Source organism: Cynoglossus semilaevis, chromosome 16 (genome assembly GCF_000523025.1).
Source record: "Cynoglossus semilaevis isolate Cse_v1.0 chromosome 16, Cse_v1.0, whole genome shotgun sequence".
Lineage (NCBI taxonomy): Eukaryota > Metazoa > Chordata > Actinopteri > Pleuronectiformes > Cynoglossidae > Cynoglossus > Cynoglossus semilaevis.
This window is the reverse complement of record NC_024322.1, coordinates 16276282-16303707: the sequence shown is the minus strand read 5'-3', so window position 1 is coordinate 16303707 and position 27426 is coordinate 16276282. Positions and strand designations below refer to the sequence as shown.

Below are 27426 nucleotides of genomic sequence, written 5' to 3'. Positions count from 1 at the left end.
GATGTATGTTGTCGGCTTTAAATACCTTCTGTACTGCTGGGGCAGAAAGTACATGTATACACCTGCCTAAAACTTTGCATAGTACTACACACGTGCACACACACACTCTTACTGTGTTATGTAAAAATATCTTCACATACATTCTATGTAAATACTTTCAGGATTTAAAAACACTTTTGGCCTAAACTGTTTTCTTCTTCTGGTTTTTTTTTTTTGTATCAACCTGAAAACACAGGTCAAAGGTCAGAGATAAAAACTCCAGACCAGGGGCTCACACCTGACCTCACCTCACCCTGCTGTGAACCACCAGTGTGTGTGTATGTGTGTGTGTGTGTTGATTAAACATGGTGGACGGGTGGGTTTACCCTCCACGTCCCTCCGTGGACGATGTGCGCTGTTTCGCGTTCCGTGTTAGCGTGATTTAGCGGACCCGCTGACTGTACACCGTGGCACATGGAACTGATGCCTCAGTGCTGGTTTGTATTTACTGAGAAAATACATGTCAGATACGACAGTAACACCACTTTACTGCCCCCAGAGGGCAAATCTAAACGATCATCTCTGATCATTCTCATCAAGAACTAAAACATTTGTTTCCCTGAGAAACTGTCATTTCTTCTGGAATGTTCTAATCACCACATCTACCCTCAGAGCAACAGACAAGAGAACAAACGTTTCATTTTAAAGTCCAGAGACGTAACAAATGTAGAAAATAAAAACCAGAGGTTTTTGGGAACGGGAGTTAACGAGGCGTTACCTCAAAAACGCAGTACTACTCTAGTAGTATTGCAGTAGCTAACATACCCTCATCTGTGTGTTTTAGAACTCGGTCTGAAATCAACCACAGACTAGAAAACGACAGACGTGAGTGAAAAGACATTCTGTTTTTACCTTTATCAGTGACGTGCACACGATGGCGCCAGCGTTCACCATGGGGTTGTGAGGCTTATCTGCAAAACAAGAGCTGAGTGAAATACACAGTCCAGCGAAATACAGCTGCAGTAAAACACACGTGTACTTCAGGTCAAACTCAGACCGATTGTTTTGAAACATTGACAGATTATCTTTGTATGGAAAAAAATCCTAAAACTAAAGCACATTTTTTCACTGCGTCCACGGACCAGCCCCGGTCCCCAGACCGGGATTTGAGAACCCCTGGTCCAGGCAGCTCAGACTGAGAGTTGACCAAAAACGACTGCTGTGGTGTAAATATTTTTAAAATGTTCACTTTTATCCAAACTGAAAAATGCATGTGTGATAAGAAGGACCGGACTGGACCGGACCGGACCAGTCCAGTCCAGTCCAGACCACGTCCTCACCATCTTCATCCAGGAAGAGCTTATTAAAGCGCAGGCCGCTGGGCTCCTTCCCGATGAAACTGTGCACGTGCTCAGTGCTGTGGTCATGGACGGCAACGGCGTACTTCAGAGGCTTGACGCACGACTGCAGGCAGAACGGGACCTTGGTGTCTCCCACCGTGTGTCTGCAACAGACGGAGAGTCAGTGAAAGGCTGTGATTACAGACGGTCAGATCCAGATCACAGCAGTACTACACAGTAACAAACAGTAATCCCGAGTATTTCACATATATTACAGTTGCCAAAGTTAACACCGTGATAATATCATCAAGTACTTTTCTGCTGCTTCCTTTTCTGATGTGTGGTTAATGCAACTACTGCCTGTGGTTTGACCCTGAGCCCAGCAGGGTTTAGATAGGATGTCAGGAAAAATAAAACAACAAATCACAAAGTAGTCTTGAAAACCTCTCTCCGTAGTTGAAGATACTACAGTATATTTTGAAGTAAAGTAAATATAAAGTGCGAATATAACGAGAAAACGTCACACCTTTGTCCATCCACTGTGCACAGAGCGACGCCCCACAAGTCAGGACTGAACTTGGCCAGTTGAGGAATGTAGTCTGCAACCTGGGGAAAAAACACAAACAGATTCAAAGATGGACAGAAGTGACAGAGTCAAAACTAACATCCTAAGACTTCCTGTTGGAGACCTAAGACTTCCTGTTGGAGACCTAAGACTTCCTGTTGGAGACCTAAGACTTCCTGTTGGAGACCTAAGACTTCCTGTTGGAGACCTAAGACTTCCTGTTTGAGACCTAAGACTTCCTGTTTGGCTTAGAGGATAACTGTATTAATTAGTATTAATTATCATTAAAGCACAAAGAGTGACTGAAACCAGTGAGGTGACCCTGGATCGACCCACCTGTCCTTCAGAGAGGTCCTTGGCGCTCTCGTACAACTGGTCGATGTGGGAGGTGAAAGACTCGAAGTCTGGGATGACAAACTTCTTGCGGAACGCCTGGGTCAGCAGGACAATGTTGCTCTGGACGCACCTGTGGACCACGGACAGCTTTTTAGATTACACATCAGGATTTAAACTTTTTCGATTTTTTTTCCTTCAGAGCCAAAACATCAACAGGTTCAAAAGGGTCAGAGGTCAGAGGACACCAGCTGAATCCCACACCGACAATGATAAAACAGTGCCGACCAATGAGCACTCACTTCTTGAAGAGGTGTCTGTCCAGGGTCACACCGTCTTCAGTGTTATTCAAGGTTTCTTTCAGTGTTTCCATGCATTCCTTCAGACGAGGATCTCCGCTGCGAAGCCCCGTGGCTTTAAGTGCCTGAACGGAAAAAAAAAAAGAAAAAATTATTATTATTTTATAGTAAAGAAATGGCTGAAGAAACTTCTGTAGGGGGGCGTGGCAGAAAAATAACTGAGCTGCCGAGTCCAGAAGAGTGACACAGATGGAGAGGAGAGACTCACTGTGAGGAATTTATGAGAAGGAATGGTTGTTTCTTGACCTTCAGCCACCGTGTAAAACAACAGGTCCTCCAGACTTGGGAGGATGCCGGCGTTTCTCCTTCTGGGGAGAGAAGAGAGGGAGAAACAGGTCAGAGAATTCACAGTCAGCAGCGCCACATGATGATGATGCAACTCACGGCACAGTTTCATACAGTGGGACGTTCAAAGACTCAGTACTGCGTGTTACTGTACACACTGTAAACATTTAGTTTCACATAAATAACCACAGCAGAGTTTGTTTTCTCAGTATGGTTGATAAAATCACAGAGCAGTCCGTCTGTCCAACGTCCAATCATTTCTGATAGGGATGGAACCATAAAGTCATGATACGATTTTATCACGAATTTATGGTTTGTTTATGCTACAATTTTATCAGGATTATTGTTGTAGTTGTACACAACGTGATTTTAAGTAACTTTTTATGGTGGTTCCTCACAATCACAATTTTTTTGGTTTCACGATACGATTTTATCACGATTTTTTTTAGTGTTTGTTTCGCGATACGATTTTTGTTGTTGTTGGCGATCACGATGTTATCACTATTTTTTTTGTTCACAATACAATTTTATCAGGATTGTATTGAATGAGCTCAAGACAAGTTCTGACCAAATCCAATGACTCCCAAATCCCATCATCAACTGAAATCGTTCTCTTAAACAACAGAATAGAAATTTCTTTACAGAAAATCCGCACACCGATGTTAACCATTTCACGATGCATCGTTACGACGTTACATCTCTCATTTCTGATAATTATTATCTGTCAGCTCGGCTTCGATGATGGATGTGCTTGAACCTCATCACCTTCCTCCCAGTCCATGCACCTCCACCTGCCTCCAGGACATCTGTTCCCTACAGGGTAAACACTAGGTTCAAACCTATGGTAAAGTGCTTTAAGGTGAGCAAACAAACCAGTAGAGACCAGAACGCCGTCTGTCAGGCATGTCTAATGGAAGCAGAGTGCTGTTGCCTCCAGCATACATTACTGAACCTGCACCGCCAGCAGCTCCTGTATAACCAAGAGGGTCCAGTCCAAACAAGTCCTGAAGGTGACAAACAGTGAGCAAAAAAACTCAAATACTACTTTAAATTTGACTATACTTTTTGACCTTTTCCCTTCAAGTTCAAACGCGTATTTGTCACGTGATCATTTATACGTGTAGTTATACATGTATAACAACAGTTAAATGTATGAAAAGGTATTTAAAACATAAAACTGATATATCTACAGTATGATGTAACAATATAACAACTGACCAATAGCTACATTGAAGAAAAAAATGCATCTAAAAACCAAATGAATTTCAAATTAAATTTAATAATTATTTATCACGACAGTACGAGTATTAATAACGGACAAACAAGGCGACTGTGACAATCGACGACTGCATTTCAACCACATGATGTTACATTTCTCAGCTGATCTTCAAACCGTTACTACTGTTGCCCACATTCGCGCTCCCGGCCGTCGGTCGCGTGGCTTCGCAGCATGAAGCCGGGATTGAGCCTCGTTCCCGGACAGTTAGAGGTCAGAGGAGACAACACCCCGCCGGACTTTTCAAAGAGCAAAAACTTTTTTTTATAATATAATAATATATATATTTTTGTTCTAGCCCCGCTACGGTTGTCGCCATGTAGGCTGACGTTTGTTGTTGTTGTTTTTTTTCGACAAAAATGTTATTTTTAATTTATTTATTAATACTACTAGTATATTGTACTGTATATTACATTATATACGTTATACATGCGTGTTTTGGGTCGTAGTTTGTGTTGTTCGCGACAGTTTTCCGCGTCACAGCGGCATGTGGTTGTTCTGTCGTCGTACAACCTTCATCCCTGTCAACATCCGGCGGCTGTTCTTTAACAAAATAAATAAAAAAACCTACTTTTCACCGGTCGCCAGGTTGACACCTTCATCTTTCTTCAGTTGCTCCTCCTGTTCGACGACGCCTTCTGTTTTTGTACAAAATGATCGTGTTGATAAGAAGCAGGGCGCGGTGCGGAGCGCCGGCCGGTGAGCAGCGGCATGGAGGGCCTTAAGGTGAGTGCACACAGCCCTAGCATCAACCGAGGCGGCGCAGAAACGGCGCTGGCGACTCAGTAACCAGCTCCTCTGTCTACAATCAGCCAACGGACGCTTGAGTGTGACTTCAGACAACTCCTTAAGCAGTGTGGTAAACCTAAACTGTAACATCTCAGTCCTGTCGAGCAGTTAAAGAGAACGTCGTAGTTCCAAGAACGCAGGGGTGTGAAGAAGGCTGGTGACGGGTAGACGGCACCTTGAACGACGACAGGAGATGACTCTCTGAGTCAGCCGTGTCCGGGAATAAATACAAACAGGTACACACCTTCTGAGCTTTGATTGGTGAAAATGTAGAGGGACTGTGACGTAAGTTGGTGACGTAAAAGAAAAACTGGTACGCTATTGGACCAAGGTAATGTCAATCTTGACAGTATCGCATTAGCGTTATCAGAAAGCACGTACTTTATTGAAATACTATGAAATCATTATTATTAATAATATTATTATAATTAGAAATAATAATTGCTTTAAGTTGACAGTCTACAGTAATGGTATCAATGTCAACAACTACTCCATAATTAGAGGATTATTGATGTAAATATCGGATCTTCGTTTCCTGTAACTGCAGAAAAAAATAACTGTTCCTATAACAGTTGATATACCCTCAGCGTAGTCTGTTAGGTATAATTTCTGCCAACTTTTTCTCCCATGGATGCAATATATCCACAATAAATACGATTTATCGCACTATTATTGTATGTTTATACTCGCAATAGTCCGAGCGGTTTAAACCATGACTTTGGCAGAGGCGGTAGATAAAGGCGTTATACAACTGTTAAACCTGACCGACTCTAATCAGGGCAGCAAAGCCCATATGATTGACAGCAGCTCACCCCGCCCCCCGCACTCTGTTTCCAACGTTCGCTCACAGACGTTGCCACGAAGGCACAGCTCCGGCAGTTGCAGCAGTTGTAACAGTAACGGTAACAGCATGAGGCAGACGTTTTGGAACACACTGAACAGGGCACTGCTGCTCCTGACCTCCACACAGCTGTGCCTGTGGTCAGTTAGCGCCGCGGCAGATGAGCCGACCGGGGAGGTGAAGATCGAGGTGGTGTTTAAGCCTGAAGAATGCAGTCAGAGCAGTAAAAAGGGAGATCTGATGAACGCCCACTACGATGGCTACCTCGCCGAAAATGGGCACCAGTTCTACTGCAGGTAGAGACCAGCTTAAATGCAAAGTTCTGTTAGCATTTGATAGGATTTTAGGCTAGCATTATATGTCACGAGGGTCGTTCCTCAAACTGTTTAGCTTCTGTGCTAGCACCAGAAACATTGGTGTCTCTACCACTAGTAGTATATACCTAGTAATTGTATTAAATTATTTATCAGGTATAAGGAGCTCAGTGGTGCTTATTTTGAGTTAAACTCAGTCCCAGGTTACGAGTGGACCCTGTTTTTGTCTCAGTCGTTCAGAGAAAGCCGGCCACCCTCAGTGGTTCGTCCTGGGGGTCGGACAGGTCATTAAAGGCCTTGATATCGGGATGATGAATATGTGTCCTGGAGAGAAAAGGAAAATAACGGTTCCACCTGAGCTGGCATTTGGAGAAAAAGGAAAAGGTGAGTAAATGTGGCAGAGATTTAAAATACTAGTAAGGGCCTGGTAATATTTATTTATTTAGCAGTACAAACCACTGTATGAGTTGGCACCAACATTCTGCATACAATCCACTGATTATTAAAATATAATAATAAAATTAGCTGCAATGCTGCCATCTAGTGGCTCTCACTTTCTTATACAGTGGGGTTTTTTTCCATTTGGCGAAACCCAGACATTGTGTTATCTGGTTTTCATTATCAGAGGGAAATCACGATAACGGTTCTTACAGATTATATAAATATACTAATATCGGTCAGCCGATATTATTGGACATCATTAGTTAATATTGTTTTAAAAAATGTGTAAAAAAAAACAAAAAATCTAAAACTTTTAAAAATCCAAAACGTACTGTGTTGATGCTTTGTTGTTTTTGTTTTCCCAGCAGACTAACTGACTCAGTATCACAGCTGACACTGTGGCATGAACTGTGAGCATGCAGAGGACGACTGGTTTCTTCTTCTTCTCTCTGTCTCTGGTACGCTTTGGTGCACGTCGAAGAACCAAACAGTCACTGCTCGGTTCCACGGGAACTCTCTCTCTCTTCCATTCGCTGCTCCTATGCTCAGTTACGTCATATACGTAACTGTAGATAAATGCAATTTCCTATTTTATCTGTTCATCTCTGGACTAACCACTGTGACATCACTTCCTCTCTCTGTCGTCATCACTGACACTAACATTTGTTCTTATGTTGCTCAAACCTCAGTTTTGGGGGCAAACAGCTGCATATATCGGTATCAGTTGATATCGGAATTGGAAATCAAGTGTTTAGACAATATAAGCATATTAGATATCGACAAAAAGTTCATATCGGACATCCCTAGTATGGTTTAAAAACAGTGTATTTCTGTATGAGTGGCAGCAGTTTTAAAACAATGGCGCACTTGGGCTCCCTCTGGTGGTATGTCAGAAAATCTGAGCTACAGGAGTTCCCCTACAAGTAATAAACTAGGAAAGTAAAGAAGTGAGAAATATATTCATTTATCAATCTGTTGAAAACAGTTCCCCCAAAACTTCCCTCTTATTCAGTGTCCCCCCAACCCACCCATATATTTACTTTTTTTTACACTGTAATTCCTATTATTAAACAATTAGAAAATTAGCAATTCAGTTCAGTCCTTGCTATGAGACAAATAAAGAGGTAGGTCATTGAAAGTAATTTGCCCCTCTGAGCATCCACACCCCCCACTTTGGGAACCACTGGTCCAAAGCAGCGTCCATTTGCCTTGTCTTCTCTGTGGTCACACTGTGACCGTACACGGTCAGTTATTGATGCAGTTTTTGTACTACAATAATCAACCCATGTTTGTGACCTCTCCTTGACCTTTGTCTTGTCATCCTTTGAACCAAAAACAGAGCCCGTTCCACCCAATGCTACTGTGATATTTGAGGTGGAGGTCTACGCGGTCTCCAGAGGACCTCGAAGTGTGGACGCCTTTAAAGAAGTGGACCAAGACGCAGACAAAGTCCTGACAAGGACTGAGGTAAAAAAAAAAAACTAGAGGCTTGTGGCAGTACTGCAGTAGTAATGATAGAACTGGCAGTAGCATTAAAGGTTTTTGTTCGATGTGACCAGTCAGGTGGCGCTGTCGTTTCAGGTGAAAGAACATTTGAAACTGTCTTATGAAAAGGGCGGGAAAGTACACGACGACCTGTACTACGAGAAGATTCTGGACGATATTTTCTACAAGAGCGACCGGGACAAGGACGGAATGATCAGTGCTAAGGAGTACAACATCTACGAACACGACGAGCTCTAGTGTTGGCGACGCCCACTCCCGTCACCCGTCCTGTCATCTGTTTGGTTCTCGTTCTTAGGTCGTTACACTTCTGACTGTGATTAGTTTTAATGTTGTTGTTTTCAACCCGACCCTGTGTTAGAGTGAACACTGCAGTAAAACGCTCGTTGTTGTCCAGTATTTCCTGTGTTTATGCTGCGTGATTTGTACAGATAAAGAGGGCATGGCAAATAATTGACAAACACTGCTTTAACCCATCACCTTAGTGAGCAGGCTGCACTTCACTTCCTTAACCACTAGGCCACCACTGCCACGCCACATTGGTATGGTTGATATTGGAATCAGAAATTAAGTCAATATCGGATAACGGTAAAAAGTTAATGGGACATCCCTAATTTTTCTAAATGAAAATATTCAGGTTTTAAATGTTCAACAGTGATGGGATGTATTTACAATACGAACTCCCTGAAATGAACCTATTCATTTACGCATCTTTAAATGTCAGATTATTTTATAATTACCAGTGGATGACTGGGACAAGTCACAGAGGTGCTCCACACAGTGGTGAGTCAGAGAAATCACACCCTAGGACGGAATCGAACCCAGAACCTTCTGTACGGCAGATGGGAATCGTACCACTCCAGATGCATCATTTAAGTTGACAACAATGTTAACAGTGATTTAATTTTTTTAAAAATGGATCAAACCAGTTCATACATTTACACCAGGAGTTTGAACTTTGAACCCAGGACTGAAGCAGAGTCAGAGTCAGTCAGGGACCTTGATCTTGACTGAACGCAAACTGATCTTTGCTGCCCTCACCTCCGCTGTCATATCGACCCCTAGTGGAGACCTGGAAAACAGCAGTTGGATGTGTTTAATCTGCAGGTGACGTCAGAACACATCACAGCTTTCACAGACAGACTGTTGATGTGTTCACAGACCGTCACCGTCACAGACCGCCGCTCCCACCCACCCACAGTTCTCAGCGTCTCACCTCGGCTCGTAGAAAACGTCTACGTCAGGAGGCAGAATTCCTTTCCCTTCTCTCAGACGTTCCACGCCGTTCCTGGTAGAAAAAAGAAATGATGTGAAATCTGAATCACTTATGGAAGCTGGCTTACACACACACACACACACATATATACACACACCAAGCGATCATGACACCATTGTCGGTGCAGAACTGGGCTGGAGGACAGACCAGGTCCAGACCAGTCTTCTCCGCAATGACTGACAAAGTCCTTCTGATGTACTGGTTACTGGCAACTCCTCCAGACAGAACCTTTGAGGAAAGACGGAAACACTCATTACACATATATATAAATATATATACTGTATATACATATATACACATACACACATATATATATGTGGGTCAGGAGAGGAAACAGATTCAGGAGTCAACCTCTGACTCACCAGAGTGGGCCTGGGAGACGGCAGCAGACCACGTGTCTTACAGAACAAGATGGCACGGTGGGTACGTTTGGCGAGATGAGAGGCCACGGTGTACTGAACACCAGCGGCGATGTCATTCACACACGACAACAACGTTCCCTGTTCTATACCTGCAGACAGAGGAGAGAACCTCAACCGTGAGGAGGGAACTCTTTCAGTACAAACTGTTGAATATTTGTTATACCAGTACTTCACAGACGTAGTACTGTTGGAGATCTGCGCTGACACGTACCTTCCTCCGCTTCCTTTTTCATTACAGTCATCGATACTTGATTTCTTAAACCTGCGAAAGAAAAGCAGCAGTCGTGGACTTGACCCATAGGTGTCGTGAAGACAAACTTTTTTCTGTCTCCAGTCTTTGCCAGATGTTCTATAGCCTGTCCTCCACTGAGGGTGGAGCATTCTGGGTGTTTGATGAGGGACAAACGTCGAGCCACCTGTGAATCCACATAAAGAATTATGACCTCGGAGGGAGACGCGTAACCTTACACCGACGCTCACGACCTCGGACCGTGGCCCGTGCCGACATGACCAGCAACTACAAGTACGTGTGACGTGGGAGGAGTTACTTTGTCCAGCGTATCTCCTGGAGCTTCATCCAGAGTGTGACCCAGCAGCAGGAAGTCGTCCACTCCTCTGGCCACTGCGAGCAGCGAGTGGCCGCCAGAAACCAGCAGAACCAGAAAGGGAAAATTCACAGGATGCAGCATCCTGACAGTCAGGGCATGAGCTTCCATGTGATGGATGGGTATGAAGGGTTTGTCATGTCGCCTCACAAACCTCTGGCTAAACTCCAGGCCGATGCCCAGACTTAGAGCCAAGCCCGGCTTCACCGTAGTCGCCACGGCTGCCAGCTGGCTCGGGTCGACGCCACTTCTGTCCAACGCCTCCTGGACCACACGCTCTATGTTTTGTTTGTGGTGCTTTTGTGCCACGATGGGAATGATGCCTCCGCTCCTACAGTGACGACAAAAATCAACTTCAGAAACAGTTTTTCTCTCCCCACGTCCCTTTAGGGGTCTGTACATTTCCATCATAACTGACGTCAAAATGATTATTTTGGTTTTTTTGGATGAATAAAATAGTTCAGTTTTGTGTGCAATTTATGTCCATCAATGGGAGTCTAGCCTACAGTGAAGCTGGTGCTCAAAAACTGTGTTAAAACTACCATATTTTGTAGGAAAGTAAAAGCTAAAAACGTTCTAATTAGTTATTTTTTCTTATTGTTTGTTTGCTGGACCTAGAGTTCACCCTTTTATTAACAACAACAATAATAATAACAGATTTACCTCAGATGTACTTCTTTCTGTGAATGCAGACTCTCTCCTAGTATCCTGCCGGTCTCATCCAGCACGGCCGCTCCAGTGTCATCACAGCTCGTCTCGATGCCCAACACCAGCGTCGATGAGGAGGCTCTCCCTCCTCGGAGTGTGTGTCCGACCCGGAGCAGCTTCTTTGCATGACTCAGTTTAGAAGAAAACATTTTGAAAACGGCCACAGACCTCAGACAGACTTTACATCTGGTCTGTGTCAACACCGACAGATACACGACGTTAATAACATCAGTACAAAATACACCGAAGACTAAAACCCTAACCCTTAAGTTTAGGACATCAAGCAGGAAGTTTCCGGTTTTTTCCGGTCGTGTCACTGGAAAATAATTCCGCCGATGAGGGCATTAGCTCATTAGCTCACCAGCTCCGGTATGAATTTAGCACAAAGATAAAAACCTCCTAATAAAATAAATCAAGACCAAATGAACAATATAACTAACCTATACAAATATGTTTCAAATTACGAGCATTTTTTGTGAAATCACACACGGGTCCAAATTAGTATGTGGCTTTGTTTCAGGGGGACGGTTTAGTACGGTGCGCAAATGAGTTGCGACGAGCGCAGTCAGCTTAAAACTGTACATTTTCTTCTGAAGACATACCAAGGTAACAATGAGCTTTATATTAATGTTGCAACATTTTAGTTTTTATTTGTGTGTGAAACGTCACCGTAAATGAAGCGTTTGTTCTAAATGTATTTACTCACCATCCATCCACAGTTTGTTTATTCACGTCTTAATGTAAAAGCTTTGACCGCTGAGCAATAAACCAATGATAATGCAGATTAACAGAAATAAAATCAAAATGTCAATGTTAAAATAAAAATAAGGTTCGCATCACATAGGCTAAATAGGTGTAATAGGCTTAAAATGCTAACATGGACGACACCGGGATACAGTCTTCAGGTTGGGTTTTAACAAGAGTCCTGTGTTGACTTTTCTGAAGGAGACATGGAACACCCAACAAGAGTTGTGGAGAAATTGAAGCAGTTTGCTATACTTGACGCTCTACCAACAGTCTATTACATCCCAGACTTTATATCAGAGGAGGAGGAGTCCTTCCTGCTGCAACAGGTCTACAAGTCTCCAAGGACCAAGTGGACACAGCTGTCGGGCCGCAGGCTGCAGAACTGGGGAGGGTTACCTCATCACAGAGGCATGCTAGCTGAGGAGATGCCCGACTGGCTCCAGACGTACTGTCAGAAAATTTCCTCACTTGGGGCGTTCAGCGGGAAGACGGCCAACCACGTGTTGGTCAACGAGTACAAGCAGGGGGAAGGGATCATGCCTCACGAGGACGGCCCCCTCTACCATCCCACCGTCACCACCATCAGCTTGGGCTCTCACACCCTGCTGGACTTCTACTCCCCGGTCAGCAGCCAGGAGGGGGCGTCTCCACAGACAGAGGACGACCGTTACCTCTTCTCCCTGCTGGTGAAGCCGCGCAGTCTCCTGATCCTGCAGGAGGAAATGTACAAGCTCCTCCTTCACGGCATCCAACCGTGCACCACCGACACAGTCACGGACAAGGTGGTCAACCTGTCTGCAGCCGGGGCGCAGCTGGGACAGACGCTGACTCGGGGAAACAGAGTTTCACTGACTTTTAGACACGTGCCGAAGGTCGTTAGGACGAAGCTGGTTCTGGGAAGGAAGTGAGAAGAGACTGAGCTGACCTGTCAGTCCACCACCACATGTAGTTATGTTTGTATTAGTGATGCCTGGAATTATCTGTCCGATATTAGGTGGTCACTAGATGGCAGCATTGCAGCTCATTTTATTAATGTATTTTATACAAATAAATAAATATTACTAGGCGCTCACTAGTATTTCAATTCGGTGAAAAAACGTCTGTCCCCTAGGGGGGGCATGGCAGAAAATAATTGAGAAACACCTTCCTTTACCACCAGGGCACCACTGCCCTGCTATGTCAGTATGGTTGATATCGGACACATACCTAGTAACTACTACAGTACTGTGTACCTGAATACACGGACAACTTGTCACACGAAGACACCAAATAAATAAAAACTGTCACTGAAATATGCCAGAGGTTCCTTGAAGCCATCGCACTAATTGACCAATCACAGGAGGTCTCAGTCGCCACACGCACTAACTTTGTCTCCTTTGGTGTGAAATCGTATTCACAGGAGAACGTTAACGATGGAGCCGCAGGTGAAGCGTTTGAAAGGCTCGCTGTACGACTCCGACTCATGGACGGCACTTCCTGTCCTGTCGGACGACCAGTCACAGGACATCCAGCTGGTCCAGGCCTACGCCGCGCCCATCGTCAACAAGAGGGAGACGTCACGGCTCGTCCGGGAGCTGAACCTCCGGTACCCGCTCGCTGGCCTGCAGCACATCAAGAGGGTGCGTGCGTGTAAGGAGAAGGGCAGTCCTCACCCTCTGGAGGTGCTGGTGTGTCTGGTCAGTCAAGTGCCAGACTCAAAGGACGCCACCACCGACTCCCTGTTCTCCTCCGAGGGAGTGCGGCCCGATGGACTGGGTGAACTCTTCGTGGTTCAGGTCCCCTCACGCCCCCCCCTCACCAGACCTCAGTTTGAACTGGCCAGCAAACACTGGCCCACGTCCTTTCACGAGGACAAACAGGTGACGGTCGCCCTGAAGGGGGAGCTGTTCAGCTCGGCTCAGAAAGCTAACATGCACGGTCACATGATGTCTGCGGTCGCTGCTGCCAGAGCTGCTCAGGAGCTGGGGATGGAGGCGGTGGGGGCCGTGGTGGTTGACTCTGCGACGCAGAGGGTGGTTGCCGTGGGTCACGACTGCAGACGAGACCACCCGCTGCACCACGCCGTCATGGTCTGCATTGACCTGGTGGCCCGGAGCCAGGGGGGGGGCTGTTACTCCTTTGACAAATATCCTGAATGTCGGTTCACGGCACCAGAATCATCCCACGATGACCGCGTTTGTGACTCAAACACAGGCTCGCAGCCTTACATATGCACCGGCTATGACCTTTATGTGACCCGAGAACCGTGTATCATGTGTGCCATGGCACTGGTCCACTCCAGGATTGGCTGCCTCTTCTATGGCACCAGCTCTGCTGACGGGGCCTTGGGGACTAAGTTCAAAATCCACTCTCTGAAGGATTTGAACCATCGCTTCGAGGTCTACAGAGGAGTGTTGAGGTCACAGTGTGAGGATCTGAACAGAAACAGGAAGGATTTAGAAAACTAACCTTTAATCCAGGGTTCTTTTTAAAAAAACAGTTCCTGTGCCATCGGTTCTTTTTTTATAATTGCTGTAAAGTTTCTGCCCATGTTTTAAATTCCATTAAATTTTTTTACTTTAATTTCATTCTCAGATCATTATCGTGGGTTGTCACAGAAACAGGAATATTCAAAGTAAAGAGCTGAATACACACTGTACTGCAGTACAACATGCTGAGTAATACTTGGTGTACTATAGCAGAAATGTAACAAAGTGAACCAGAGACGCTCTTAATGATTTGTCTCAACCTCACATGAATGTTTATTACATCATACAGAACCAAACATTAACAAATAAAACAAAAAAAAAAACACTGTTTCAAAGAAATGATTCAAACACCAGAGGGAATCATGGGAAACAAGGACTGACGCTCTGGGCTAATGGACATGTACCAGGAAGTAAACATCACTGAAAATTAGGGATGTCTGATAATATCGACCAACCGATATTATCGGCCCGATATTAGCCTAATTATGTAATATCTGTAAGAATGATTATCGGTTATGCCTTCGATAATGAAAACCCGATAACACAATGTCTGGGTTTCCCCAAAAATGCTGGAATCGCTTGTGAGCTACTGAGATTTTGTTTGTGGGGAAAACGGCTGCATATATCGTATCGGTTGATATCGAAGTCAGAAATGAGGTGTTTGGACAACATCGGTACATCAGATATTAGCAGGAAGTTAATATCGGGCATCCCTGCTGAAAACACACCAAGTCACCCATGTACACATCATGTGACCTGAAGACGAAAAGAAAATCGACCTGAACAGCTGTGAGGCCTGGGCCAGCCCAGGTCAGCACCGGCCAAAACACATCTTTAAATATTCACATAAGTTAGTTTTTGTATGTGGCATCCTTCCGACTACACACACACACACTCTCACACACACGGAGTCTGGCCCGCTCCATCACTTCATATCCAGCCTGACGCTCGGCGTGACAATAGCGACACCTACCTGACGTCATGGTACATGGTGGATACAACTCAACAACAACTGTTTGTTTTGTTTTTTTTCATACAACTCTGTCCCAGTGTCTTAATACTTGTTGATGCCAAAGATTCGGACTCTGTGCAGCTGCGGGAGCTTTGGGATCAGGACGCTGAGCAGCGACGCAGTATTTATCACAAAGTGCGTAGTGTCGTACTTGGTATAAAAACTTGCCAGAGAGTAGCTGTGAAGAAGCAAAAAAAAAAAGGAAACATTAAAAAAAAAAACAACAACAACACTTTACTGAGGCTATTCAAATACAGCGATGTAACGATGTGTTGTGAATAAAAATCGATACAAATGCTGGACAATTCTCAACGGTTGAAATAAAAATATGAATCGCTTATCAAAGTGTAAGGCTGCGTTATCTATTCAAATACAGCGATGTAACGATGTGAATAAAAACCGATACAAATGCTGGACAATTCTTAACGGTTGAAATAAAAATATGAATCGCGTATCAAAGTGTAAGGCTGCGTTATGTCACTGGTCATACTATTACACTCCAGTACACTAGGTGGCAGTATGCGCCTAGAAAAGTTGGTTATTTAAGAGAATGCTTCCAGTTGATGAGGTTCACAGACCATTTCTGTCGGTGATGGGATTTTACAGAGTTCTTAAGAATAAAGGACCGTTGGATTTGGTCACAGTTTGTCTGTATAATGACGACTCATCGTATCATGAGTTCAGTGAATCGTTACATCCTTACAACTGTGTGTTTGTGCATCTAAAAACAAAAAATGTTTTTTAATGGAGGACTGTAGGACTGTTATCAGAATTTGACGCCTTGAAAAAAGAAAAAGTTCCTATATTAAAATGAGAAGGATGGATGATGATGATGATGATGATGATTAATACATACAGAATGATGGGGGAGATGGTGAAGAACTTTCTGGATGAAGTGAACTGGACGCCGTAGTCCAGCTGTTCCCAGTGTGTCAGTAGTCTGGCTTTTCCTTGGTCTGGGGTCTCGAAAGGCGTTCCTTTTACTGCATGCATGAAAACATACATTCCCTAAAGAAGAAGACAAGAAAAATTAGAAACAGTAAAACCTCACTCCCATGTGGCAGAGTAAAGTACTGCATCAACATCTCCCTTAAAGTACTTGGTAAAAACAAAATATATTTTAAAATATACTGGGAAACCAGATTGTAGCATCGCAATATATCGTATCATTGCCACTGTATCGTATACTGGTAAAAAACTGCGAAACTTCCTGAGTAACTTACATGTACGCCGTCATATTGTATAGAAATTCACCAGGAAAAACAAGAAACTACAGAGAGAGAGAGAGAGGGCAGCTTCACTGCTCACGACCTCTCGACCTCTGAGGTGTTAATTACCAAGTTGTGAATGACGTTGGTGAGCGTCCACACCACAGGAACACTGAAGAAGGGAATACTCAACAGTACGATGTGCAGTATTCCGACACCCAGGGCGTAGGTCAACCAGATCCCTCGACTGTTCATCACCCGGGTGTTGGGGTTCACCTCACTGTGTGCCACACCCACATTCATTCTGCTCTGTGGACACAACGAGTGAGACACAAACTAAACATTAGTAACAAATTCATTATGTAACAATTTGGAATATCTGCATACTCCAAAACCTACGTTACATCTTAGGGGACAGAAGCCCCTTCACTCTGGGAAACTGGTTTAGAGTAATGAAAACTAAGTCAAAACTATTAGTTAATAATCAGAAAATGGCCACTTGATGGTTTTGTTGTGAATGAGTCAAACAATTAAGACTTGAAGCAGTAAACAGGACAGAGACCTGCGACTGAACTTTGACCTCTCCACACGTCTAAAAGTGAAAAACAAAAACACAACACAATTATGTAACGTTGCTGAACTTTGCTCCATGGCACAGTGAAATCTGCCACAGTGGACTGAAGTCGGCGACGGGGTCAAACTGCAGCCAGAATTAAGACGGCATTAGATGGAATTCAGATTTACGTCCAGGAAACTTCCAAAAACTTCATATTTACGTCTGTGTTTTCACTGTTTCACAGCCGTTTGTTTAACCTTTTAAACAGCATGTAAACATAACGTGTAAATGAGAAAAACAACAACACACACACCCATGTGTGTGTTTGCACAAATATTCGTGCGTACCATATTTAAAGGGACACACGCACGGGATGGAACACTGGCACGGACTATATGCTGAATAAATAGCAGTTAGAACCGCATGCACGGTTATTGTAAATATAACGTTAAAATGTCAACCGGACTTTGAATCTAGTTAACAGGCGGAAAATAGATGTTTTGTTGTTTAAGAAGCCGTAACGTTCATTGTTAAACATATATATAAACACGGAACTTTGGTTGGACTAATCTTGGTTCCCAGCACATAGCCCTAGCCATACTAGCTCTCCTCCAGGACTTATTTACGTAAAGATGGACGTTAATAACAGCGACGATTACGTGCGTGGATGAAGTTGGAAAAACAAGGCGTAAACACCGTCACTGACCCACCGTTAGAGTCGAGGAGCGGGGTATTTATTTAGATCAAGTCCACTGAAGAGAAAATGTTCGTCTCCTGTTGATGTGTCAGGATCCTTCGTCGCTGACAACACGTCGTACGTCCGCTGGGCAAAGCGGAAGTAGACGCAACTACAAAGCGCTGCTCATGAGGGCATTTAATCCCCGCGTTTGTCTCGTCAGGCTCAGCGTCCGGGGACGCAAACGCTTTACGGTTAACGGAAAATCAATATTTTTAACGAACGGTTTTCTTAAAAACTAAATAAATTATAAATATATATATTTAAATAATCTTTAATTATGTACATATATGTTTTTTATATTGACTGCCGAATATCTATGTGTGAAATATATTCAACATTTTGAATATGTGTATTCTTTAAATACATCATATATAATTTATTTTTTATATTTTATGATTCATACACATATAATACTTTTATTACGGTAAATATGTGCAAATACTTGTACTTCATTTTAATAGAAACTGTAAAACATAAAACAGTTTACTCGTGTTTTATGTTTTCTTTTATTGTGAATTATACATTATATATATTATAACATTGTGTCGTTTTTATTCTCACCTTCACTTCGTAACAAACACGATGTCGACGCTGCTGAGTCGATGCTGAATCACAGTTTATTATGATATAATGTCATATACAATCATAACACCGTCATATTTTACCGTACTGTTCATATTATTAGTCACATTCTTTGTTTTCTTTCGTGTAGGACACTACTGCCACGCGATGGCGCTATCTCGTCATGTCCTTACACTGATGTTTCATCCACAGGTATTTAGGGAAACTTTGAAGCAGTGACTTCGTTCATTCTCTTTAAAACACCAGCTTGTACATATTTTCTTTTTTTTTTTCTGATGATCTGAAAAGAAAAGAAAAATAAAAATAATTACCAATTAACCTCTTTGAAATTCTTATTTTTTTACGTTTAATACTATTGCAGAAAATAGTCACGTGATCTTTATTACCGTTATATTACTTAATTTTTTTTTATTAAGCGGTAAATTTCTATTGTGAGGAAAAAATGTTGGTTTCGGTGAAATGCACAGTTAATAATAATAATAAAGAAAACATTCGTGAACACGTGATAATCCTCTGCTTTTACTGTGGGCATTAACAAATCAACGCAGTAAAAGGTGGATCTGATCCAACCACGGCCGCGCGCTCCCTCCGCTCCCTTTATGGTTTGACGGCGGAAAAAAAAAAAAAAAGTTTCACGTCCGTCGGTGAAAATTCATTGTTGTTTGTCCAGCCAATCATAGTTTTTGACGACACAAAAGAGGCTAAAGTTGGAGTATAAAAAGCTGCGCGCTAATCAAGTATGATGCCTGTGAGAGCGCGACATTAATCCACACTCAGCGCAGTGACGCAGCGGGGATTCTCTCCAATCATTCGTCTCCACTAAAGTCCACACCTAAGGGGACAATGCAGCCGTCTCCTGTCCCGCTCTGTCTCACACTCATCATCGCACTGGGTCCAGTAGTTCTGAGTGACCAAGAAACGAACTCTCAGCTGTCCGCCCCCGGCCCGGAGGACCTGGGCCAGTGCGCCACCTGCGAGGTGCGGCAGCAGACGAAGACCATGCGACTCAACGCCATCAAATCCCAGATCCTGAGCAAACTGCGGATGAAAGAAGCCCCGAACATCAGCAGGGAGGTGGTGAAGCAGCTCCTGCCCAAGGCGCCGCCGCTGCAGCAGCTCCTCGACCAGTACGACGTGGTGGGGGACGACAACAGGGACGCGGTGATGGAGGAAGATGACGAGCACGCCGTCACCGAGAGGATCATGCTGACGGGAACTGAACGTAAGTTTTTGTCTTTTAGAGATGGATTTCAGGAGGAGAGTGAAGCAGCGGCAGGGTCCCCCGTAGTTAGGCTCACACAGCGGCGGCTCTCGGTGGGGTGTGTGGGGCGGGGGGGTAGGACCGGCCACCCCAGATGCCCCCACAGCTATAGGTTTGAGGGCCGGAGAGCTAGGATTTACAGGCAAAAAAAGTTTGTTGGCATTACGTCACAAGTTTATCATTGAATAAAGTTGTTAAATTCGTGCTCAACTTCTGGACAAATGTTGAAACTTTTTTTTTCTTTATGAAAAATTCTTCCGTCTCAGAGAACAGTTGGTTTGAGAAGAAGGTTTTTTGTTTTTTTTTAAATCTTACTGTACTGTAGTACTGTGTGTACATCCACAGGTGGAATGGAAGTTTTGTTAAGTGAAAATATTATCCTAGATCCGCCCCTGGAAGCCTTTAAAAACACCTTGACTGTGTCCAGATATTTGTAGAAGGTTTTGGTTCTTGATCGACCCAAGCACCAGAGCTGGGATTTGAACCCTCCTCCCCCCATTTCTATCAGTTACATGTGTGTAATATAATAATAATAAATATGTTAACGACAGATTTATTTGTACAATATATTTTATATAATGTTACTGGCCAGTACAAAGAAGGTTCTAGGTTCAATCCCATGAAGTGTGTAAAACTGTGTAAAACCCCCTGATGGAGGGTCACGGTATTGCAGGCTGATGTTGACATGGAGAACTTTTTATTCTCGCAGCCGACTCCGTCGTTCAGGAGGACGGGGAACCGAAGTGCTGCCTTTTCTCCTTCACACCAAAGTTACAAACCAGCCGCATCGTCCGCGCCGTGGTCTGGGTGCATCTGCGGCCGACGGACGAGGAGACGACTCTCTTCCTCCAGATCTCCCGTCTGATGCCGGCCACCGACGGGAACAGGAGGCAGATCCGAATCCGCTCCCTGAAGGTGGACGTCAGCCCCGGCGCCAGTTCCTGGCACAGCATCGACGTCAAACAGGTGCTGACGATGTGGCTGCGGCAGCCGGAGACCAACTGGGGCATCGTCGTCAACGCCTTCGACTCCAGGGGGAACGACCTGGCTGTGACGACGGCGGCGTCCGGAGAGGAAGGACTGGTGAGTCGGGGGGAACTGGGGAATTCAGAGGAGGGGGTTTGATTTATTCAGCCTGATTAGAAACAGTGGCCAGAGGAATATCAGGTGTGTCCAGCAGCTTTGACCAGTTTCATATCGTCATGTCTTTGTCTAGTGTTGAGCCGTGTGACCTTTGACCTTTGACCAGATTTTTATTTAATCCTGATTTTCCCCAAAACTGCGAGAACAAACAAAGCAAAGTTGCAATATTTCATTGTCAACATATTCAGAGGTTCGACAGATTTTAGGTTTTTTTCCCCCTCAAATTTAACGACGATTGATTTAAAAATGTTTTTGTCGTGTCGTTGAACCGACGTTTGAGGTCCAGGCGTCGAGACGTTGGTTTTAACACCGTGCTGAACTCACTCTGGCTTTTTTTAGCTACCCTTCATGGAGGTGAAGATCTCCGAGAGCCCCAAGAGACCGAGGAGGGACGTGGGCCTGGACTGCGGCGAGAACTCCCCCGAGACCCGCTGCTGCCGCTACCCCCTCACTGTTGACTTTGAGGCCTTCGGCTGGGACTGGATTATTGCACCAAAGCGCTACAAAGCCAACTATTGCTCTGGGGAGTGTGAGTACATGCACTTACAAAAGTACCCTCACACACACCTGGTGAACAAGGCCAACCCCCGGGGGAGCGCCGGGCCCTGCTGTACCCCCACCAAGATGTCTCCCATCAACATGCTCTACTTCAACCACCAGGAGCACATCATCTACGGCAAGATCCCCGCCATGGTGGTGGACCGCTGCGGCTGCTCCTGAGCGCCGGCGGAGTCTGTGTGGAGACGGACAGGAGGACAGAGGCGGGGCTGTGGCTCAAGCTCCGCCTCCAACTTAGACTTGTTGACATAACCGATTCCAACAGTTCCAATGCTTTCCTGCAGATTATGGTGCAATAGAATCAGAGTAGAGGCGGCGAACGGCCCCCACTGTCCTGCAGAGCAACGCTTTCACGAACTTCACCGCTCTACGTTTATCTACGACGCACTCAAATCTCAAAAGACTCCAAGTCCGATACCAGCGATAGTAGACGCGCTCACAGAGCCGCTGGGCCTCGGAGTGAATGTAGACACAAAGTTATGAAATAAAATTAAACGTCTCCGTCGTAAAATGAAACCAGGAATTGTTGAGGACGAGTCGGGCAAAAAAAAAAAAAAACACAGCTGGAAGAACCATAACATGATATTTTCACACCAGCAGAACACGTTAGAATCACACACAGGGTCAAGAGGTCAAAATAGCCCATTTTTAACTGCCCCAGTGAGACGGCATCTGCCCCGTGACCGAAAACACAAGTGGTCCCTCGACCCTACATTTGAGCCACTGCTGCCATGACAAGCATGTTCTGCACATTCACTTCAAAATCCCCCCCCCCCACCATGGAGCACTGTTACACCCAATCACAAACTCACCCCCCCCCCCCCCACCAGAAGAGCCAAACCTGCCCCAGGACACTTGAAGCCACCTGATTGTAAACTCAAATGACGACAGGAAGAACGCCGCCTACAGGTGGAGACGTGGCGGAGACGGAGTTCAGATGTATGAATGTTGACGTTGTGCTTTCATCAACACAGTTTGCACTATAGCGCACCAACAGGCTGAGGTTGGTGGCTACAGAAGTTGTAAAAACTGATTTTGATAATTTGTATTGTATACAGACAGTTTGCCAGTGTTTCCACTAGGAGTTGCTTTTCTGAACCTGTTGGAAATTGTATATGAAACCTCCATCTATAGAGACGACAAATGTATCACAGCAACTCTATATACTTGTTGTTACTGCAGTAAAATAAAGTTTTCAATTTTCCCTCTGGAGTTTCTGACTTTTTACCAAAAACAGTTCCAAACTGATACTGGTACTTTAGAACTGACAGCATTCAATTTACTGTCACTGATCTGATCCCCGGCTCCACCTGCTGGTCGCTCTGTGTGTGTGTGTGTGTGTGTGTGTGGTCTCCAGTTTCCTCCCACAGTCCAAAACCATGAACTGAGGATTAGGTTAATGTCCCTACGTGTGAATGTTAGTGTGAATCATCAGCCAATGATTGGGATCGACTCCTGCTTCTCCACCATCACGACAGCAATGGTATTAAACACCTTCGTACTCTGCTGCCACCTAACAATGACCCCGGTTACTGCAGCCAATGATTGTTTAGCACCAGCCTCTGACATCATTCACTTCCTGTCCTGTGGACAGACCATGAAGATGAACCACAGAGAGACAGGACAGAGAGACAGGACAGAGAGACAGGACAGAGAGACAGGACAGAGAGACAGGACAGAGAGACAGGACATTTAAACCTTCAGTATTTCAGGGGACGTCGTCTCCGGACTCGAAGGTGAATTCATTCAGTCCGATGAAGAAGGTGACAGAGGGTCACGACCTCTGACCCTTCAGTCACACCTGGTTATTCCGTACCTTCTCCATTGTCTGCAGCTGTCGATTGTCTGGAAGAAGAGCCGGGAAACATTTGGAGCGAGCGACCACATCTATCAGGACTCTGGAGGACCGGTGTCGCCAGCGCATTCCACCTTTGACAGGTGAGGAAGTGAGAGTCCGGCAGCGGGAGGGAGGATGTCGGGGGGTGAAGGAGAAGTCCAAGGCAGCTGGAGACCCTGTTAGTGGACAGACTCACTGGGGTGTAAATATAACAGGAAGATGTACGACACACACACACACACACACACACACAGCATTGTCACTGACTTGAATGAACCGATTACACAGAACTTTGTTTTGGTAAAGTTTATTTTCAACATTAAACTGAATTAACTCAGATAAAACACAAAAACGTAAACATCTCAGACCTAAAGTCCAGATCACAGGACCAAGATGAGCTGTAAAGTCAGATGAGCAGAAAAATGATCAGTCCAGTCGCTGCGATTACCATCAGTGGTAATTGCAGGTACTGCATGCTGGCTTGACATCTTTGTTTTTCCTGAGTCCGTAGCGGAGCACAAGTGTCCGTGAAGAGAGGGATAATAGGAGCAGAGAGAAAAGGGTTTTGTCAGGTGCATCCTGGGACATTTACTGTCTTTACCAGATGTTTGAAGACCAACACCTGGAGAAGTGTTCATGCTGACAGATCACTCTGGGGCGAAGGTCGTGCTTGTCAACACGACGGGCTGAAGAGAGTGACGGCAGCTCCGAACAAGAACAGGAATGATTCTACATCAATAAAGATACCAATAAAATCCTCAGTTGGTTCAAAGTGTGGGGATGTCGGTCGCTGGGTCGGTCAGTTCTTCAGGTTGGGTCTAACTGGACAGTGTAACGGACACTCAAGAAGACTAAATCCTGTTACAGAACAGAACAGTGGTTCACAAATGTTTTCTGCAGCGCCCCCTTTTGTAGATTTCAAACCAAGCGTTTCCGTCAAATATTCACAAAAAAAGTACTCTAGTTTATACGAACAGTTACTTTCTATTAACACAGTAAAAGCTCCATGTCCCTTATGAGTGGCCTGCCCCCTACTTTGGGAACCACAAAGGTCTAGACTCAGACTGGTTTCAACATGTTGTTGTTCGAGTCTCACAATGATGACGACAGGATTGGACAAAGACAACCGAAGACATCAACCTTTGACCTCTGACACCGGTGCTCCTGCCACATCTCCATCAGTCTCCCAACTGTCACTCTTCATCATCTTTGTTTTGTCTACCTCCTGTTGTCCTCAGACTCTACTTCCTGCTGTCTTCTGACTCTACTTCCTGTTGTGTTTGACTCTACTCCTTGTGTCCCAGTCTCTCTTTCTCATTGGCTGTGGTCGACAGCTGTCTACGGTTGGCTCAATCATGGGTTCACTCCACCTTACTGTGTCCAGGTCAAATCCGTTTGATTGACAGTGACTGAGCTCAACTCACATGATGACCGTCCTGAGTTAGAACGACTGGTTCAGACTCTGAAAATAGACACCGACTCCCAGCGCACTACCCAACAGTACCACATACAGTACCAAGGAACAACCGGCAGAGAAGGTTCTGCCGCGGTTGGATTGACAGGTTGTTTGTGAAAGTCTCTCTCCGGTCGATGGAACGTAATGAAAATCAATAAAATCAACCAGGTTTGGAGCCGGTCGGTGCCAGATGGCCAACCGCTGAATGCGAACTGTCTTCACTTCTGCGGTGATTTATCCGTCCCGTCTGCACTTTGCTTGTTTTTTCACTTAGGGATAAGGAATCACTACTCCTACTCCTAAGCTGACAGTCACCACTGGGAAGCTGTCGTGTGATTAATGACTTTGTTAAGCTACTGGAAGTTTGGAGCGAAGACAGATTAGCGGACACTTCAGCCATGTTTACTAAATTCCTGAATGTCAGTGTTTGTTTGCGAGGAGGAGCTGGGTGTGGAAAGAGAAAACCACAACACTGCAGCGTCCAAGGTCTGAGACGGCCGAGCGCGGTCTCTCCTGGGACGTGGAGCTGACAGTGATGAAGAATAGATGTTCCTCCGAGGAGAATAAGGACGGCCGATTATGGAAACCCCCGTCTCCCGATGATACCCCCATGTCCTGGACACAGACGGATGTAGAGGAGGATCAGGTATGTGTCAAGAGAGAGGGATCGGTTTTGACATCTCAGAAATAACATTTGTGGTGAGTTTTTCACAAAATTAATTTTACAAGTCTGAGTGCATGAGTGACATTCATGCAGCAGGAAGAACTTTCCAGAATCAGGCCGTAGAGACTTCGGTCCTGGAGACAGTCTGAGGACAGGTCTGACATTTATTGATACCAAAGAAAATCCCACTTCAAAAAAAAAGTTGTAGGACGCTGATTTCTCAAACGAACCAAACAACAGTCAGTCCTGGTCTTTCTTTTATACTTGATAAGCTGTATCTGAAGTACACAGAGTGTATTCCTCGAAAGCAGTGATACGGTAGAACCAAATACACAGAACCTGCGGACAAAAACGTCAGAAATAAAAGTGTAGACCAGATCACCCATCACATTAGACCACGTCTAAAAAACAGGCTCAGAGGCCCAGTGGCAGCAGGTCACCACGTCCATCTACAACATCTCACATACAGCAGGTCACCACGTCCATCTACAACAACATCTCACATGCAGCAGGTCTTCACAGTCTGGCCCACATGAAACATGACTAGCGGCCCACAGGCCACATACAGTACAGCCCAGACTGTTGCATTAAAGAAAAATGGGTTGAATGAGAATTTCAACTTCTAATCAAAACCCCAACAGGATACTCGTCGTAGCCTAGCAACCTGTTTCGTTCCGTCAAGCTGAAGCTGAAGGGTCTGGATTCAACTCTAGTCCATAACCCGGGTTGGGCTGTGTCCCACGAAAAGGAATGGACTGTGGGCTGCTGCCGTATCAGAGACATGACACAGATCATGTTCTCGTGTTCATCCACATTCACGTCCAAAGTGCGTTGAGCACAGGTGGATTCTGGGTTGGCAGGTTTGTTTATCCAGTCTTGTTGAAAGGCTATTTAAATATGAGAGGAAATAGTTTCTGGGACATCGTTGTTCAAATGTCATTTTTATGGTCAAAATTGAAATATATTCACGAGTCGTATTTTTTCCTCCGGGTTATTTTGCAGGTATCGACAGGGTGGAGTTTATTTACCCCGCAGTCTGACGGATTCCATCAGTTTTATGAGGTTTATTTTATAGTCAAACGTCTGCGACTCATTATTTACGAGATAAACTCGACTTTTAGTCATATTGTCTAACGCTCTCTGCCTTTTCCCCTCATTTCTCACTCTATCGGCCGTTTGGTCCGTTAGCTTCCATGTCGACACCGGTTAACGACAAGCAGAACTTTTTTTTACGGCGTGTCGCCCGCTGCGGACCAGAGTTCCGACAGACAGACTGGACTGTAGGAACGTGGGTTTGTGCTCCGTTGAATAACAGCATGATTTATGACGAAAGCAGAGACGGACTGAAGATCCTACTAACAGCCAAACCAGAAAACATTTTTCTTCACAGAGCGCTCAGACGTGGAATTTTAGGAATTGTGACAGAGCTGGATTTGACGAGAGGCTCGATCCAAAGAACCTGATGACGTCACGTCGTTACTCTGATGATTGATATTAATCAACAGATGGGGGAAATGTAAAGCTATGCAGAAACTTTTGCAGGTCCTGCCTTCATACCCCAGATTGGACATGGTACTCCACGACGATGACTTGTACCAGCTCCAAAAATAGAGTGGGAAAGAGGTTAATTATAGTTCCTGTAATTTTATTTTGGATTCGATGACACTGTTAAAGAGCTTGCTTACCTCTGCGTTGTGAAAGTGGTGTACAGTTGCTAAATACGACCTCAGTAGCAGTAGCTGTGCACATTAGAGGGGGTAACAGGAGAACAGAAAACTATGTAGATGACGCTCTATGTAGACTGAGTGTTTTTGAATTCATATTTCAATATTTCACATTTTGCACCGACTGGAAAAAAAAAAAAAAAAAAAAAAAGGCACCTTTTTCTTCTCACCACATCTGTTCAATGGTCGGTTAAGGAAATGTTGATGCAAAAAGAAAAAAAAAACCCAACAGGTGGACATCTGGGAAAATGAACCACTGCTGACCTTTTAAACCCTGTGGTCACATGGTCAAAAGATGATCATCAGTTAATCCTCCCCAATTACCCCCGTTATACCCCTGGGCTGCACGGAGTGAATTCTGCTGCAGCAGGCACTTCTGCAGACAAGCGTCCATTAAGCACATAACCAGCAGTAAGACATTTACAACAATCCCCT

The 27426-nt window shown here is 44.7% G+C and overlaps 8 protein-coding genes and 1 long non-coding RNA gene across 14 annotated transcripts in view; 5 read left to right on the top strand and 4 right to left on the bottom strand.

Annotated features, from left to right (window-relative positions):
* Positions 1 to 5274, bottom strand: part of glsb (glutaminase b) — a 17140-nt gene extending 11866 nt beyond the window's left edge. Inside the window, exons 1-7 of one of the 3 annotated variants that reach the window (XM_008329003.3) lie at positions 4709 to 5274; positions 2785 to 2884; positions 2520 to 2641; positions 2221 to 2350; positions 1846 to 1925; positions 1320 to 1483; positions 892 to 950 (exon numbers count right to left, since the gene is read on the bottom strand). In XM_008329003.3, coding sequence (XP_008327225.1) covers positions 892 to 950; positions 1320 to 1483; positions 1846 to 1925; positions 2221 to 2350; positions 2520 to 2641; positions 2785 to 2884; positions 4709 to 5016 — 963 coding nt within the window. In that variant the 5' untranslated portion in view covers positions 5017 to 5274. Of the gene's footprint in view, positions 1 to 891; positions 951 to 1319; positions 1484 to 1845; positions 1926 to 2220; positions 2351 to 2519; positions 2642 to 2784; positions 2885 to 4704 lie in introns of all 3 variants that reach the window. The other 2 variants (XM_008329004.3, XM_025063892.1) reach the window with 2 other exon arrangements.
* Positions 5275 to 5560: 286 nt separating this feature from the next.
* On the top strand, positions 5561 to 8424 carry fkbp7 (FKBP prolyl isomerase 7). Its single transcript, XM_008329002.3, has 4 exons — positions 5561 to 6063; positions 6314 to 6465; positions 7862 to 7989; positions 8104 to 8424. Exons 1-4 carry the CDS (start codon positions 5639 to 5641, stop codon positions 8263 to 8265), a joined length of 867 nt encoding a protein of 288 aa, XP_008327224.1. The 5' UTR covers positions 5561 to 5638; the 3' UTR covers positions 8266 to 8424.
* osgepl1 (O-sialoglycoprotein endopeptidase-like 1) lies at positions 8274 to 11358 on the bottom strand. The gene is made up of 7 exons (XM_008329001.3): positions 10992 to 11358; positions 10272 to 10659; positions 9935 to 10139; positions 9664 to 9812; positions 9399 to 9529; positions 9242 to 9313; positions 8274 to 9097 (listed from the first exon to the last, which is right to left on the bottom strand). The coding sequence occupies exons 1-7, from the start codon at positions 11183 to 11185 to the stop codon at positions 9013 to 9015; spliced, it is 1224 nt and encodes a 407-aa protein (XP_008327223.1). The 5' UTR covers positions 11186 to 11358; the 3' UTR covers positions 8274 to 9012.
* Positions 11359 to 11524: 166 nt separating this feature from the next.
* Positions 11525 to 13318, top strand: alkbh6 (alkB homolog 6). Of its 2 annotated transcripts, XM_017039767.2 has the most exons (3): positions 11525 to 11642; positions 11982 to 12710; positions 13183 to 13318. In XM_017039767.2, exons 1-2 carry the CDS (start codon positions 11582 to 11584, stop codon positions 12689 to 12691), a joined length of 771 nt encoding a protein of 256 aa, XP_016895256.1. In that variant the 5' UTR covers positions 11525 to 11581; the 3' UTR covers positions 12692 to 12710; positions 13183 to 13318. The 2 variants fall into 2 exon arrangements, with proteins under 2 accessions (XP_016895256.1, XP_008327221.1); XM_008328999.3 differs by lacking the exon at positions 13183 to 13318 and having other exon boundaries at positions 11526 to 11642; positions 11982 to 12850.
* Positions 11533 to 14574, top strand: adat3 (adenosine deaminase tRNA specific 3). Of its 2 annotated transcripts, none has more exons than XM_008329000.3 (2): positions 11533 to 11642; positions 13183 to 14574. In XM_008329000.3, the coding sequence occupies exon 2, from the start codon at positions 13196 to 13198 to the stop codon at positions 14228 to 14230; it is 1035 nt and encodes a 344-aa protein (XP_008327222.1). In that variant the 5' UTR covers positions 11533 to 11642; positions 13183 to 13195; the 3' UTR covers positions 14231 to 14574. The 2 variants fall into 2 exon arrangements, with proteins under 2 accessions (XP_008327222.1, XP_016895254.1); XM_017039765.2 differs by lacking the exon at positions 11533 to 11642 and adding an exon at positions 12573 to 12710.
* ormdl1 (ORMDL sphingolipid biosynthesis regulator 1) lies at positions 14498 to 17884 on the bottom strand. 2 transcript variants are annotated; one of them, XM_008328998.3, is made up of 4 exons: positions 17738 to 17884; positions 16601 to 16780; positions 16120 to 16271; positions 14498 to 15441 (listed from the first exon to the last, which is right to left on the bottom strand). In XM_008328998.3, exons 2-4 carry the CDS (start codon positions 16772 to 16774, stop codon positions 15306 to 15308), a joined length of 462 nt encoding a protein of 153 aa, XP_008327220.1. In that variant the 5' UTR covers positions 16775 to 16780; positions 17738 to 17884; the 3' UTR covers positions 14498 to 15305. The 2 variants fall into 2 exon arrangements, with proteins under 2 accessions (XP_008327220.1, XP_024919677.1); XM_025063909.1 differs by having other exon boundaries at positions 17734 to 17872.
* Positions 17885 to 18322: 438 nt separating this feature from the next.
* Positions 18323 to 22514, top strand: LOC103392395 (growth/differentiation factor 8). The gene is made up of 3 exons (XM_008328997.3): positions 18323 to 19570; positions 20319 to 20692; positions 21092 to 22514. Exons 1-3 carry the CDS (start codon positions 19192 to 19194, stop codon positions 21470 to 21472), a joined length of 1134 nt encoding a protein of 377 aa, XP_008327219.1. The 5' UTR covers positions 18323 to 19191; the 3' UTR covers positions 21473 to 22514.
* Positions 22515 to 23438: 924 nt separating this feature from the next.
* The window catches only part of pms1 (PMS1 homolog 1, mismatch repair system component), a 17132-nt gene continuing 13144 nt past the window's right edge, over positions 23439 to 27426 (bottom strand). The window contains exon 14 of the mRNA XM_008328996.3: positions 23439 to 25218. The gene's annotated coding sequence lies outside the window, so the exon portion shown is untranslated. The remainder of the gene's footprint in view (positions 25219 to 27426) is intronic.
* LOC112488310 (uncharacterized) lies at positions 25600 to 27197 on the top strand. Its single transcript, XR_003052228.1, has 2 exons — positions 25600 to 25739; positions 25780 to 27197. It is a non-coding gene; the product is annotated as an uncharacterized LOC112488310 (long non-coding RNA).